This window comes from Mus caroli, chromosome 3, assembly GCF_900094665.2.
Source record: "Mus caroli chromosome 3, CAROLI_EIJ_v1.1, whole genome shotgun sequence".
NCBI classification, from domain to species: domain Eukaryota; kingdom Metazoa; phylum Chordata; class Mammalia; order Rodentia; family Muridae; genus Mus; species Mus caroli.
Window position 1 is genome coordinate 102119009 of NC_034572.1, and position 15466 is coordinate 102134474.

Genomic DNA, 15466 nt, shown 5'->3' on the forward strand with positions numbered 1-15466 from the left:
TATCCCAAGGTCTGCATAGTAAAGGCTTGGCGCTCAGAAAGTCCTATTGGGAGGTGATAAACCTGTGAGAGGTAGAGCCCGAGGGAGATTATTATGGTCTGGATAAGAAATGTCCTTCCAAAGAGGTCATGATGCTAATCTTGTCAGTTTGACCCACCTGCAGGGAGAGAATCTTAGCTGAGGAATTGCCTCCATCAGGTTGGCCTGCGGACATAGTTGTGGGGCATAACCTTGATTGTGGTTGGCACAGAAGGGCCGCCCATTGTTGGCGGTACAATCTCTAGGTGGTTGGCCTGGCATTATAGCATGGTAATAGAAGCTTGGAGAGATGATACTTTACAGGTGGTCCTTGGGACTTTGGAGGCACACCTTTGAAAGATACGTGGCACCCCACATTCTTCCTCCTTTGCTCCCTGGTGTAAACTGAGTGGTTTTCTCTGCCATATATTCTTGGTGTGATGTATTCCTCATAACAGGTCCAAATGACGGGGCCAATCAGTTAAGGACTGGAACCTCCATGACTATGAACTAAAAATTTATCTTTTTGAGTTAATTATCTTAGGCATTGCTTTACAATAACACAAAGTTGAGCAAGGCACCACCTTAGCTAGAAATCTGTGCACTGATGCAAATGAACGAATTATCAACTATACAATTAGGTAGTCAGATCTACCTTTTGAGATTCAGGTTATGTCAGTTCTTGGGGGAATTGGAAATTAAGTGCCAATCTTGTTCTTGGCACCTTCTAGGAGGTCATCTGACCCAAGATGATGCTGAGCATCTCCTTCCAGACACTGGCTGTCAGAAACGGACTGAAGTGGATGATGAACACAAACTTCGCAGTTCCTATAAGATGTGCATGGCTGCAGACATCGCTGCTGATGCTCTGGGAGAAGAGTGAAAAGGTTATGTGTAGTGGGTCTGGCCTAATGCTGCTTATATTGTGTTAATTTGGTTCTCCAAAATTGTTTGGTTGAGAATCTGCACATCCTCATGTAAGGCAATTGAGGGACCCTGCTCCCACTTGGTTCTGATTGATAAATAAATTGATAAATAAATAAATTTGCTGACGACCAATGGCTGGGTAGGGCAGGACAGACAGAAGAGGGACTTTAGTATTCCTGGATGAGGGCAAGGTACCAAGAAGGAAGGAAGGAGATCCGCCATGCTGGGGATGGGCGTGGGGGTAGGGGTGGGAAGGAGAGGAGAGATGCCACGCCTGAGAGGGACAGAGAGTTTAGCCGCCCTGTAGGAGCTTGGGGAACTCCGCCCAAGAGGGCTGCACATCTGGGTCCAGGGCAGCCAAGATGGAATATAGGTTTTAGTATGTAGTAACTCGGGAATATCGGGGGAGGGGGAGGGAAGTGAATTAGCCACGTGGCAGTTAGGAAGCGTTCCAGTCATTGAGCTGATTAAGTCATATCAAAATATAAAGGCTGTGTGAGTGTGTCTTTCTTTTGGAAACCCAGAACATTGGGGTGGGGTGGGTGGGGAGGAACCTGCTGCCAGGATCAATTACTTGGCAATTAATGCCAAGAGTCTGCTCTGTTTGATTCTACAAATTAAACCATGGGTTTTTAATGAGCACAAATCCATATGAGCTAAATCCTTTTTGGATGACCTCTGCCCTTTTGAATTGCATGAAAGGTCACAGGTCCCCTTGATAAAACAAGAACACATGAGTCACCACCAGTAACAGTGAGGTGAAATTCATCCCGGGCCTGGCGCATGAGCAAGGGTGAGCAGGAACATAGATGCCTCTTCATTCTACGCATGAGCTGCGGAGACCATTTTCATTAGAGAATACCTTCGGAAAGCAGTTGCTAATTACCAGTTGGCCCATAGTCCCAGCCACTGGATAGGGCTTTGAGAGACCACAGTGTATCTAGAGGTGGTGTAGAAAAGGTAACATTTACTGAATTTTACCAACAGAGAAGCTAACAGAGAAACTTACAGTAGGGTCAAAGGGCATCCACGAGGAGCATGTTTCAAATCATTGGAAGGTTTCATGGCACCGTCAGACCAAGAGCACATGTTCTCTCTACAGCACCTCTTATAAAAACCCGGGCCACAGTCTGTACCCCACAAAAGCCAAAGTCATCCACCCATCCTTGAGGGGTCGACCGACATACCAGATGAATAGTTAAGAGCAGAAAAGGATTAATTCAATGCAGCCACATTAAAAACAAGGACAGAGACCTAGAAACTTCTTCTGGTCCATCTTTGGGATCCTGAAATGAGATTAATGGCTGAAATGAGAAATGGCTGGTCAGGAAGATATCATCTAAGCAGTGTCTGTCAAGGTGTCTGCTATTGATGCATTGTCTGTGTCCAGTGCTCTAGCAGGTCCAATCATGACAAACATGGTTCTGACAGGTTTTTCCCCTTCCCCTGCCCTCTCCCTTGCTAAACCATTAGATTCTATTCCTAAAGATTCCATTGTTAGCTTGCTCTGTCCTTATGGGACCAGCATTCCAAGGAACAACTGATTTCATAGACACACAAGGAGTAGGTTCTGGTCTATATAACACCAGTTCACCTCAGTCCCCAGAAGCCTGAGAGGGAGTCTGTGGGGCTCCATATGGTCCTTTAGCTGAACAGCCTGGTCATGGCACACTCTCAATAGAGGACATAGTGTCCAATGTTCTTCTTTCTTCACTCATCATACACCATCAGCCAGGAAAGGGACTTTGTACTGGATGAAAATTTCTCCTGTAGCTGTGGTAGTGAATTGTTGACTGTTGTCCTGTGCCTTTAACCCCTAGGGTGGCCTGGGATTTCTGATACTGGTTGAAGTCCAGACCATTAAAATAGCCAGTGGAATGGAGTTTTTGATCCAGTTCCAAATAAGATGACTCTGTACAGAGTGTGACACCTTGAAGAGATCGTTGAAGAGACTATAGAAGCATCAAAGGCTTTGCACTCCAGTTGTAGAACATGGTTGTTGTTAAGTGCTGGATCCTGGCAGCTCTTAATTCATTCCTTCAGTCAACACATTAACGGTGCCTTGGAATATGATTTTTTACCAAGTACAAGAATTGTACTAGAAATTAATATGATATGAGAAGTTTATTTCACCTGAGAAACTTGGCCAGTTCACTGCCAAGCCACTTGCACTTCCCAGGCTATCTGACCCCTGTGGCTAGTCTGCAGAATGCCAGCTATGACCACTCAGTTTCCCTTAGCCCAGTAAAATAATAAAACAAGTGTTCAATACGTGATGGATTTGAAATCGGATATTTAAATCAAGATGATCAGTGTCTGTTCAACGATTGACATAAAATGAAGTGATCTCTCTCTCTCTCTCTCTCTCTCTCTCTCTGTCTCTCTGTCTCTGTCTCTGTCTCTGTCTCTCTCTCTCTCTCTGTCTCTCTCTCTCTCTCTGTCTCTGTGTGTGTGTGTGTGTGTGTTTAATGTTTGGCGTTTAAATCGACTAAGCCCTGGGGAAATGTTGGATAAACAGTTTTACCCAGAGAAAGTAAGTCCTAGGCCTTGATCCACCAAGTGGAAACAAGAACGAGCAGTAACAATTAGTCAAGAACAAAGAGGAGGAACATCAAAGAATCATTATAATTATAAACTTCAAAAGTACTGTGAAGTGGAACAATGGACTCCAAGTGTCTTGGTGACACATGAAAGGGGCCACATGTCTTCCTGGTGACACCATAAATGTATTCATAGAACAGGCACTTAATATCTTATAACACCACACAGCTGGTCATTCCCTGGGCCCCAGACTGTATCTTTTGGGGATCATTGAAAATACAGTAACAAAAAAGAAAAAAAAAGGAAGACAATATATTTAAAGGTAACCATAGTGGTGTAATGAACGCTAAAAGCTTAGAGGTGGCCAGTAGTGTAGAAAGGATTAGGAAAGTTGTACTTTATTTACAGGAAGGAATAATAGATGGTGGCTAAGTCTCATATATGTACATGGGAGCAGAATGATGGTATGTCCCACTTTAAATAAATATATATACACCACAGGGAGATAGAGTGGTTTACTGGATAAAGTGTTTCACATGAGGTCCTGAGTTCAGATCCTAATATAAGCTAGGCTTGGCTGGGCACCTGTAGTCCCATGTCTGGGAGACAGAGGATCCTAGAAGTTCACTCACAAGCCACGGTAGATTCAGTTAATGATTCAATTTCAAAACTTAAGGTGGAGAACAATAGAGAAAGGCACCTAGTGTCTACCTCTAACCTCCACGTGTTCACACACAGACAACTGCACCTAAACACACTTGTGTGCACACACACATCATGCACACACAGAAACACACACACACAAAAACACATAACACATACACTTATGGTCTTGTGTTATCTTTTTTTTTTTTCTTATACAAGAGATCCAAGCCAGAGTTCTACATATGTTAGGCAAATACTCTACCAACGAGCCACACAGCCAGCTCCAATATGTTTTAAGTAACGTGCTAAAGAAATAATGAGCAGAACCTCTAAGGAGCAGAGGAAATGCTGAGTGAGCAGTCTTGTGTGAATGTGTATTTTGACATGGGCACAGCCACATAGAGGACTATAGGACCTCATGGGACTATTGGCAGAACCATTACTCATATGGCCCAGTCCCAAGAGGAACGGCAAAGCTTTTCTTGGGAGTCTCAATGTGAGTCTTAAACAATTGTTCAGTGACTGCAGCTCCCTCCTCCAGGATGTTCACAGCCTGAGATTGCTTGACTACAGAGACCTACCTAGATTAGCTCACCCCCAGCCCCTATACTCTTTCTAATAATCACACTGAAGATCCAGGTTACAATGTTGTTAGAACCCTACCCAATCCCAGCTTCACTGTATGTGTGTCTGTCATTTCTTCATTCCCTTGCTGACATTGCCATCCCAAACCACACTGATCCCAGGAAGAGCATATGTGAACATAAGACTTACCTGATTAAAGCAGACATTATTTAAAGTCAAGAGAATCTGAAGTAATGTCACTAAATAGGCATTTATTGAACCCCTACTATGTTCAGGACATTTCCCAGGTGGTAAACACTTAAAACACTAGTGAACAAGAAGAAACTAAAATACATGCCCTTTTGTCATTAACATCTATGGAAAGAAGCATACAATAAACGTGAATAGTAAGGTTATATATTTCCACTGATGGGTGGAACTCACATGCAATAAATGTGTAGCTATTAAGTGTATGTCTGTGTGAGTTTCGTATCTGTATCCTTTGTGTGATTACCATCTAGATCTAGATAAGGAACATTCTCGGCACTGCATAAGCTCCTGTCAGCAAATGACCCTGCCAAAGTCAACATGCATTTGTCCCAATCACACTTCCCATCTATAGACAATGATAAAGAATGCACATTCCACGTATCTGGATCAACGTGATGTCATTGTCAACATTAGTCAACATTATGTCTACATGCTGTGGTGTAGATCATCACTACATTTATCTTAACTTATGCTACTTCATTACATGATAATGGCTTTATACGAATAAACTACACCTGATTTACTAATTTTCTGCTGATGAAATTGCAGAGTAAGCAGTTTCCCACATTCTTACCTCGGTCTTTCATGGCTTTTGGGAGACAAAAGCTTTCATTCTGGTTGGGAGACAGTCCTAGGTAAGAGGTCACTACTTGCTCAACACTAGTTGACATTGTCAATGTCCCAAAGAGGTTATACTCCCAGCATTACACAAGTTCCATTACTTCACAAATTACCAGCCATTGTCAGCCTGTTGCATCTTAGCCATTCTACTTGGCCTACATTAGGCTACTACTGTGTTTACACTAACTCTGCTAGTTAATGGTGCTTGTTGTCATTTTACAGGCTAATAGGCTACTTGGATATTCACTTTTAGGAAATAGCTGTTTAATACCTGTTGACTCATTTTGTAAGGTATCTTACTGGTTATATTACTTTTGAATAAGAGGTCTTTGTTGAGTAGCCATGTTCTCCCATCCAAGCATGGGCCTGAATGCCTACCCATAAACCAGCTCTTTCTGGAACCATGAATGGGAATCACTGAGAAAGTGAACCTCCTAGAGCTTGCTCGCCGGTGTTGTTTTAAATTGCTTCAGGAATACATGAAGCAAATGCAGAACTGGTGAAGGAGGTGTCTGAATAGACAAGGTTATATACACCAACAAAGTACATAAAAGGGTGTGAGGTACCACAAAGCAGGTCTCCCTACTGGCTTTTGACCTAGAAACTTCAGAAGGGCCAAAGCAACAGCCTTCAATACTGAAGATCATCTATCTACAAGGAGTTTTGAATCCATTGGAGTCGAGCTCCTTACCAGCTGTCTGTTGGTGTAATAAACGACCAAAGAAAAACAATGTAAGCGGAGAATGATTTATTCTGGTTCATGGTACAGGAAGAACAGCTCACAAGAGCAGGGAGAAAGAGTCGTAGGAGAGGGTCACAGATGCAATGACAAGTGCTGAAGTCACAGCACACCTAGCTCAAAACAGAGCAAGCAGAAGAGTGTTTTGGCTGCAATGGTCAACACTCCTAGCAATCTACAGTCACCATATGGACCCCACCTCCCGGAGAGTGCACAGCTGCCCAAAATAGCCATGAGCTGGGAACCACGTATCTGAACACATGAGTCTCTAAGTGGTGGTGGTGGGGCAGGGGGACTTTAGCTTTAGAAGGCTACTTTGCTAATGAAAAGGAACTGTTAGGGATTTTAAGAGACTGTGTTGGGCAGGGATTGGATGACCAAAAAAGAGTGTCGGTGAGGCTTGGGATCTGGAACAGGATAGAAGGAAAGAAGAAGGAAAAGTTGGCTGTGGGGCTGCAGGGATCCTGCCTGCACCCCAGGGCTCCTGGCAAACTCAGGAGATCTGGTATCTTTATCCTACAGCCCACCCTGTCAAGGTCCTAATTGCTGCCCCAAGTTGCCATCTTTGTGAACATGGGTCTTGGGAGGAAGCGACTGGTCTTCATGTAGTCGGAGATCTTCTTCAGGCCCTGCGTGTGAGGACAGAGCAGGAGGTCAGGCCAGGGGCCCCACTGGGATAAGCAGCCCCACTCCAGAAACAGCTTTCCCTGTAGACTCTAATATTTGAGTTCTAGAAAGGGGAATCCTCGGTGGCCTATGCGAAGATGCCTGTGCATCGGGATTGTGCCCATTATAGATTATGACCTCCGCTCAGAAAACCCACTCCATCCTCCAAGATCAGTCTCATTGTGCCTACATGTCAGCAAAGAGGTTATGTGGCTTCCTCCTGCTGGCACAGCTAGTCCATGAGACAGGACCTGAGTCAAGCTGGCTCTATAGCTCCCATTCTGTTCCCTCTCTACCCAGGTCTTTCCTGTCTTCCCACAGGAAACCCTGCCACTCCTTGCCTTCACAGACACGATCCTTTCTCACAGGGAACATCCTTGCTGGTTTACACAGAAACCTTCTGTAGCAGGACAAAGATGTCCATGATAGGCCAGTTCAGCAGGACAGAGAGCCCAGACCTGAGCCAGGGACCCAGCAAACCCAGGATCAAATGCACAAGGGGAGGAGGGCCAGCTAAGGATGCTGAGCCAGCTCTAAGTGTTCTCCTGCAAGTAGAGGTCCAACCTGCTCTCTGTGGAGCCTCAGGCCAATCTCACTGAGTCCCAAAGATGCCTCATATCCAGCCCTGCTCCATGGGGTCATGCAAAGAGACACTGGAAGTGTTTGTTCCATCTTACCAGGAGAACCTGCTCAGATAATTTCTGCAGGATTCAGAGACCTAGAGCTAACTGCAATCAAGAAACCAGGTGCAGCAGGCCTCAGGCTGCAGCCCTCAGCTCTTCCATCCTTCCCTATCATGACCACAGCAGCTCTGGTACCCTTTCAAGGCCACTGGGTCAGGACCAGACCCAGAGTTGGTAAACCAGCTGAGAAGATGTATCACTTGATATAGGGACAAGATTCCAGACTATAAGCCTGTTGTTCTAATGCCTGCCATTCCCAAATCTCTGAAAGCATATTCTGTAGGTGCTAAGTAGACTCTGGGGGACCCATGACTAGCTATGCAGTGAGGGCCAAGCTGTGACTAGCAGCACCGGGTGACTCTGTGCCTGTTATGTTCACTGCACTCTGCTATACTTGGTCTCTGAATGGAGTTCTTTCCATGTCTCACTGGGCCTGATACTGAGCCTCATACAGAGGAGGGGGCCAGTGAACAGGAGTCAAAATAAGTATATAAATACATTGTAGAAATGGCTTCATGGAGACATGGGGAAAAGAAAAGGGCAAAAGGCCCTATGCCATACAACTCTTTAAGATAAAATCCTGAATAGGGCTCACATACACTCTCAAATCTAGCACCAAAAACATCTCTGGGGTTTGGCATGTGCTCAGATCCGGATGGACCCGAGTGAAACTTTCTGAAGACCCAGTATTGTCTACACGTGGCTATTTCACACAAATCCCACCATGCCTCCCTCTCTGAACGTCTGAACTGCGGCTTACACACTCCTGCCATGTTCTGCCTTTCCCTAGCATTCTGGACTGAGTAACCTAGGCAGCACAAGGACCAAAAGCTCTTCCTTTTGACACAAAATAGGAAATGTCTACTCCCTGCTGGCCTTAGAGGCCAGACACCCCCAGGGAGCTAGGCACAACCTCTGCTAGTAAGGGACTTAGCCTCTATAGTCTGTTCCCTTATCTGTCCAATGGGACTCATAATTCAATCTGTCCTACAAGTTGGTTGTAATGATAAATTTTACCCAATAGATAATGTATGCTGAGCCAGAAAGCAAGCACTCAGTACATGTTACTGGCTTTTGCTGATTTTAAGCTCAGCTCCAGGGCTAGGAGCCTTGCAAGCAAAGTGGGGAAGGGAGGACCTCAAAGAAGAACGAGGATTTAGAGTGTCCGTCACCTCAAAGCGCGCTATGAAGTCCTTCAGGTTTGGGAACGCGTCCAGGCACTTGGCCTCAAACACTTGGTTCCTCTCAAGCACATCGTAAGCAATGAAATCCACAAAGGTGATCTGTAGGAAGCCGAGGGTCAGGTAAACCGGGAAGGATGGCAGCCTCTCCTCCCCAGCCCTCCCTTTACCTTGTCCCCTGCGAACCATGGCCGCTTGCCCAGGAACTCAGAGTAAAGCCTCATCATTCCAGGGAGTTGCTCCAGGTACCCTGGCTTCAGCTTCTCCTAGAGTAGAACACACTGTGATCACCCTCAGTCACAAGATTCCGGGCAGAGGCTGCCCAAACAGGACAACAAAGACCCTATCTGGGCAGAGGTGTAGCCACCTTCCCGAGACTAGGCCTGGGTTAATTCTGCTTTAATTTATGATGTCACTATTATTAATTCATTATGTCTATTGATTAGAGTCCTACAGGCACCAGATCCAATATCAGAGGTGATGAGGAGCCACACAGGGGCACGCTGTCCCTGAGACTCACCACAGGTGCTCAGAACAACTCTTGTGAGTCACATTCAGGACTGTGTGAGCCGGCTCTCGCATTCAGATGTTATGTGAGTCAGAGAAGCAAATAACTAAAGCACTCTGGAAGAGAAATTGGATGTTCTGCACAGTAAAGTGACAGGAAAGAGAACGGTAGGACTCCAGGGCAGTTTCAGAAAGATGAAGTGTGACGGGGTGAAAGGAGATTGAGGCAAGAAGAGGCTTATTAGCCAGCTGTGACTGCCTTTTGGGAACCCTTCCTTATTACTGTGAGTATCCCAGGCATGGCTCTGGGTATCTGGTTGGGAAGAGTCCCCAGGTGATGGCTCCCATCCATTTCCAGCTTACTCCACTTTTTCTCATTGTTGGAATGTGTACTATAGAAGCAATGATGATGTAAGACATAACCGAGTAGAAGACGTAACACAGGCCAGAAATGGGTGAGAGATTCAGAGCTGAGAGATTCTAAACACAGTCTTTACTACCCAGCTACCGACGCTGGACTGTGGAGTGTTTGTTCTAGTTGCTGAAGTTCACTGTAAGTGCCATTTGACAAGACTCTGAGTTTAAGGGTCACTCTGTTGGCAGGGTGTGTGTGTGTGTGTGTGTGTGTACGTGCATGGAGGGTTTGGTTTTGTTTTAGTGCTTTTGATTTTGAGACAGTGTAACCAGGAAGACCTTAACCTTAGTCCTTCTGTCTCAGTCTCCACACTGTGTCACCATGACTCCGCCAGCAGTTCAGAGCATCATCTGTAGGTGAGCAGCGCTAAGACGTTTAGATGCTAAGCACACAGAGCACATGAGAAGGCAAAGATACAAGCTCTGGTTCCCCCACCTCATCCAGCCCAGAGCAGGACTCACAAAGTCAGCGTTGTAGCAAAGCCTCGCCAGCACCATGCGGTTGTCCATAAGCTGATTCTCCAGAATATCCACACGGATCCTTTCCTCCTCTGTCTCCCCACCTGTGAAAAACACAGCCCAGACTCACGCTCAACATGCCACCCTGGACAAGCCCAGCTGGTGGCCATCGGTCCCCACCCCTGCAGCCAGCCCCACTCACACAGGTTGTGCTTGCGGCCAAGGTAGCGCAGGATGGCATTGCTCTGCGTAATCTTGTGTGACCCATCAATCAAGTAGGGCAGCTGGATGGACAAGCATGGAGAGTCAGATGGGATATGAGATCCCAGAATTCCTTCCTTGGGTGAGGACAGACATGGGGCCTGGCACTCAGTGTGCCTGCCATGGAAAACCTTCTATGAAAATGCTGCTCACTGAACAGAGAGCTGGGATACATCCCATCACAGAAAGATGGTGCGGACAACCAGGAATGCGAAGATGAAAGCCAAAGGACTGATCCCAGGCCTCCTCATCTGTATAAACAGGGACACTACCACCATCTCCACACCTCCCCTCTCCTGTACCTACATTAGGAAAGTCCAGGCCCAGCTTGAATTTCTCATTCAGCCACTGGCTTTGGTCATAGTCAGGAGCTGTGGTGGACAAGATAATATGAAATCAAAGGGCCCATGTGTTCAAACCCCTTTCCCAAGATTTTCCCAAGGGGTCAGAGACAAGACTCTCTGAGGCAGTGGACCTGCAAGCTGACTCACAAAGTCACACTGCAAGCTTGCAAGGATGAAGATGTTTGTAAGGGCTGTGAGCTTCTTCATCGCTAAAGCTTGTGAAAGATTTAGCCAATTGCTAGAAGAATGGAGCCCAGTTATAAATACAGAGTACGCTCAAATCTTTCCTTAGCATCTTCCATTGGTAAATCAAACCACACCATCAAGGGTTTTGGAAGGGGCATGTTACAGCTCCAACAAAAAGCGTCAGAGCTGAGTGATGGGGTTGGTTGCTGGGCAACAATGGGCAGGAGTTGGGCAGGGATCTGACTAGAAAGGATGCAGTCACCATCGCCCATGGTGTATCTCTTCTCCTCATAGCTTGAGTCTGTGTATTCCAGGAACAGGCGAATGGCATGGGCTAGCTGTAAGAGACAAGAGATGGTAAAATTCTTTACCCCTTCTACATGAGTGCCCATTCTCTGACGTAGTTTCACTATGTCCATGGATGGACCAGAACACACACACACACACACACCTGCAAGAGCATGCCTCCATTGACTACACGGATCCTTGTCCCTCCTCCAAGTCCTACCCTGCATTTGGACCCCTCACTCACCCCACGGATGTCCCAGTAACCCAGTGTCATGGGCATGGTGCCAAAGTCTGAACGGACAGGCTCAGTGTCAATCTAGCCTTGACTGTTCAGAGAGCTGCCGGAAACTGACTGGCTTCGCTTTGTCAGGTCTTCAGACTGCCCTTCCCCACCTCCCAGTTCCAGCCAATACCGGCATCCAGGAGCAAGGCCAGGCCCGCCCCCAGAGCCAAAGCTGCCTGAGCTCCGTTGTTATGGTGGTGGCTTGGCTAAGTGCCAAGAGCAAAAGGCGGGGCTGGGTTTGCTAGCTTTTTATTGGTGGTGCTGGGCTTCTGCTGTAAGACTGCTGTTTTCTACCCTCTAGTCTAGATGGCAGCAGCATTCCCCAGTGGTGACAGTTCGAAAGGCCTAGGACCTTGACAACTGTGTCCTGAGGGCAAAATTATCTTTTATACTGTGAATACTTAAAGAATGAAGAACTGGAAAACATGAGAATACAAATATATTCATGAATGCAAAACAAATTTTTCTGATGAAATTTATTTCATTTAGGTGTGTGTGTGTGTGTGTGTCCTGGATCACATGGTAAATGATGTATCTGTTTGGTTTTTTTTTTTTCTGTTTTTTATTCTGATATAACATTAATCTTTGAAAAAAATTCACAAAAGAAATGAGTACCCACTTAATCACCTGTATACCGTAGCTGCTCCCTTGTTCAGGTGCCCTCCGCTAAACTCCGCCCTCCTTGGCTTGCCTTTCCCTCTCTCCTGATCTTTCCACCCACTACCTTTGACTCTTTCCAGCATGAGTACAAAATCTTATAACCAAGAGTCATTTCATTTTCTTTCCCACCAACACCATGCTGGGGATGCGTGAGACCCTGGAGTAGCTGTGATTGATAATCATCTCTGCCGTGCCGCTTCCTGGCCAGGCCTGCACGTGGACCTGTGACTTCTGACAATTGACGGAACATGTTTCTCTTTACAGAGCCTTGAAAGCCTTGTGCCCAATTCCCGAGGAACAAGTGTTTTTTGTCTTATGTTTCTTTTTTTATCCTTTTCTCTTTTGCGATGTAGAGGTTGGCCTTGGGACCCCGTGTAACCCAGGCTGGCCTTGGATTAGGCTCAGTTCTCCTGTCTCAGCTCCCCAGTACTAAGATTAAGGGCATGGAGTGCCACACCTGACTCTTTTAGGAAGCACCGCCAACTCACTCAGATCTCAACTCTTTTAAACACGTTTTATATTTATGTTGGTTTCATTTGGTTGTGTTAAAATGTAGCTGAGGGCGAGGAAACCTGCCTTAGTTTGAGATAGCATTGCTCTGATTTTTTTTCGACCAACTTTTATTAACGTCTGATCTCGGTGACATTGTGGGGTGGACACGTTTCCAGCCACAAGGTACCCTTCATGTTCTAGAGACCCGGGGAAGGCCGCCTGCACTGGGAGGTGTCCTTCTTAGTCCACTTGGACCCCTGTGAACCAGGCTCTATTAGGGTCTCCAGACAGTCCTTAGAGGCAATTGTGAAAGCTGGAATGGCAGTCAAAGCAAGTGTGACTCAAGCCTTCTGGGGACCAGACAGGTTCCCATATGCAGAGACCTCACTGGGGTATACTGCAGATAAGACATGCCTGTGTTGCACACGTGTTGGGAGTACAGAGCCTAAAGATGATGGGAGTGGGCTCCCCCAGCTCCTCAGCACAGCACAGCGCAGTCACTGCCGGACAGGACAGTGAAGCCAGCTTCAGGGACGGTCACTTCAGGAGGCCACTGAGTTGAAGAAAAAGGAGCTAGGGCAAGAATGGGGCAGGGATCAAGGAACAGCAAGATGGTGCCAGAGTAGCAGGGGGATGACTGTGACTGAGACTTTAGGGTTCCCATTCTGTTCCTTCTCTGCCTGGTCCCTTCCTGTCTTCACACAGGACACCCTGCCACTCCTTGCCTTCACAGACACAATCCTTTCTCACAGGGAACATCCTTGCTGGTTTATACAGAAACCTCCTGTAACCAGACAAAGACGTCCATGACAGGCCAGTGCAGCAGGACAGAGAGCCCAGACCTAAGCCAGGGACCCAGCAAACCCAGGATCAAATGCACAAAGGGAGGAGGGCCAACTAAGGATGCTGAGCCAGCTCTAGTTGTTCTCTTGCAAGTAGAGGGCCAACCTGCTCTCTGTAGAGCCTCAGGCCAATCTCACTGAGTTCCAAAGCTGCCTCATATCCAGCCCTGCTCCAGAGAGCCATGCAAAGAGACACTGGGAGTGTTTATTCTATCTTACCTGGAGAGCCTGCTCAGATAATTTCTGCATGGTTCAGAGACCTACTGCTGACGGTTATCAAGAAACCAGGTACAGCGGGCCTTGGGCTGCAGTCTTCAGCTCTCCAGTTCATCCCTCTCATAGCCAAGGGAAGCTTTGCACAGCCACCAATGCTATGATTCCTGCAACAGAACCAGAGCCAAAGAGAATCTGAGAAAGAGGAGCATTTGATGTAGAAAAGACTCCAGACTGCAAACCTGTTGTGCTGATGCCTCCAGTCCCCAAATGTCTAGCAGAGTAGCGTCTGTGTACATCAAGCGGACTCTGGGGGACCCATGGCTGTGAAAGTAAAGGTTACTGTGATTCCGGGTAGCCAGGCGGGGCCATGACTTGCATGCCTCTTGCTCTCTGCTGGACTTAGTCACTGGATGGAAAGTCACCCACACAGCTCACTGTGCTTCACACATAGATAATCACCGAGTACCAATGAGAATGCATAACCCCATCTCCCAGGTATAAAACCAGACACCCAGAGAACGGAGAAGGAGCGCTTGAGAGGGAAGGAAACTGCTCCATTTAATGTCAGGATTGCAGTCTGCCAACTAGGGGGCTGGAGAGACGGTTCAGTGGCTAAGAGTGATTGCTAGACAACCATGAGGACCTCAGTTCTGATCCCCGTGTCCATGTAGCAAGCTAGGCATAGGTTCAGCCCACATGTAGCCATAGCATTAAGGAGTGGAGACAGGAGCATGGCTGGAGCTTGCTGGCTAAAAGTCCATCTGAAATATGAGCTGGGCTACCAAATTCAGGTAGAGACCCTAAGGTGGAAAGTGGTAGAGAACCCCTGACAGCTTGACACACCTCCCAGTGTGTGTGTGTGTGTGTGTGTGTGCGCACACACACACAAATTCTTCCAACTGAGTCTTCTACATGTCTGCTCAAATCTAGCACCAACTATATCCCTTGGGTCTCTGTTTCTCCCATTGGGGATTTAAGTCACTAAGGTATTCTGCAGAGGGAATATGAATAGTGTCTTGTGATCCTTCATCTCAGCCCTTTATTTCAACTTCCTAAGGCCCTCGGCTGACATGTTCACCCCTCCCAAGGATCCTGGAGTGGAGACACAGCCTATGCAATGACCTGAGGCCTCTCCTTTGGTTCAAAACAGGGGTATTCACAGCCTGGTAGCCTCAGACTTTAGAGACCAACAGAGAAGCCCTGCACAGCTATCACTAGTACCAGGTTCTCAAGCAAGTGACTGAATCTCTACAGTTGGCTTCCTTATCTGTCCAATGGGACAGGTAACTCTATCTGCCTTGTGGAAATATTCTTATGATTCATTTGACCCCAGGTTGTAGGATATGAGCACCCCGTCTTGGAATAAAGTGATCAATGGTCATAGTTATTTTTTCCTTTTGGCTCCAGATTTAGGAACAAATTGTGGAAAGAGATTCAGAGAGAAAGTATCCACTTGAGAAGAGAAGCGGTGCTCTTGGGACTGGAATGCATACAGAGGTCTGGTTCCCCCATGTTCTGCTGCCTACTTCTTCACTGACGTCAGAACCAGCATTTCGAGGCTTCCATGAACCATGGACTGAGTCAGAATCTCAGGTGTGAGACAGGTTTTTGGGGTTTTTTTTGTTTGTTTGTTTGGTTTGGTTTGGTTTTTTTTTTTTT

The 15466-nt window shown here is 46.7% G+C and overlaps 1 protein-coding gene across 1 annotated transcript; it reads right to left on the reverse strand.

Annotated features, from left to right (window-relative positions):
• Positions 1-6319: 6319 nt before the first annotated feature.
• LOC110291410 (glutathione S-transferase Mu 7) lies at positions 6320-11757 on the reverse strand. The gene is made up of 8 exons (XM_021158551.2): positions 11559-11757; positions 11289-11364; positions 10803-10867; positions 10438-10519; positions 10239-10339; positions 9026-9121; positions 8847-8957; positions 6320-6954 (listed from the first exon to the last, which is right to left on the reverse strand). The coding sequence occupies exons 1-8, from the start codon at positions 11592-11594 to the stop codon at positions 6865-6867; spliced, it is 657 nt and encodes a 218-aa protein (XP_021014210.1). The 5' UTR covers positions 11595-11757; the 3' UTR covers positions 6320-6864.
• Between the last annotated feature and the right edge of the window lie 3709 nt (positions 11758-15466).

Excerpts from the sequence above, each read along its gene's own strand:
- LOC110291410 (XM_021158551.2), bottom strand. The coding sequence starts at position 11,594 with ATGCCCATGACACTGGGTTACTGGGACATCCGTGGG. Across the intron at positions 8,958-9,025 it reads CATGGTTCGCAGGGGACAAG|ATCACCTTTGTGGATTTCAT; the intron begins GTAAAGGGAGGG and ends GGCTTCCTACAG. Across the intron at positions 6,955-8,846 it reads ACTTCATAGCGCGCTTTGAG|GGCCTGAAGAAGATCTCCGA; the intron begins GTGACGGACACT and ends CCTCACACGCAG.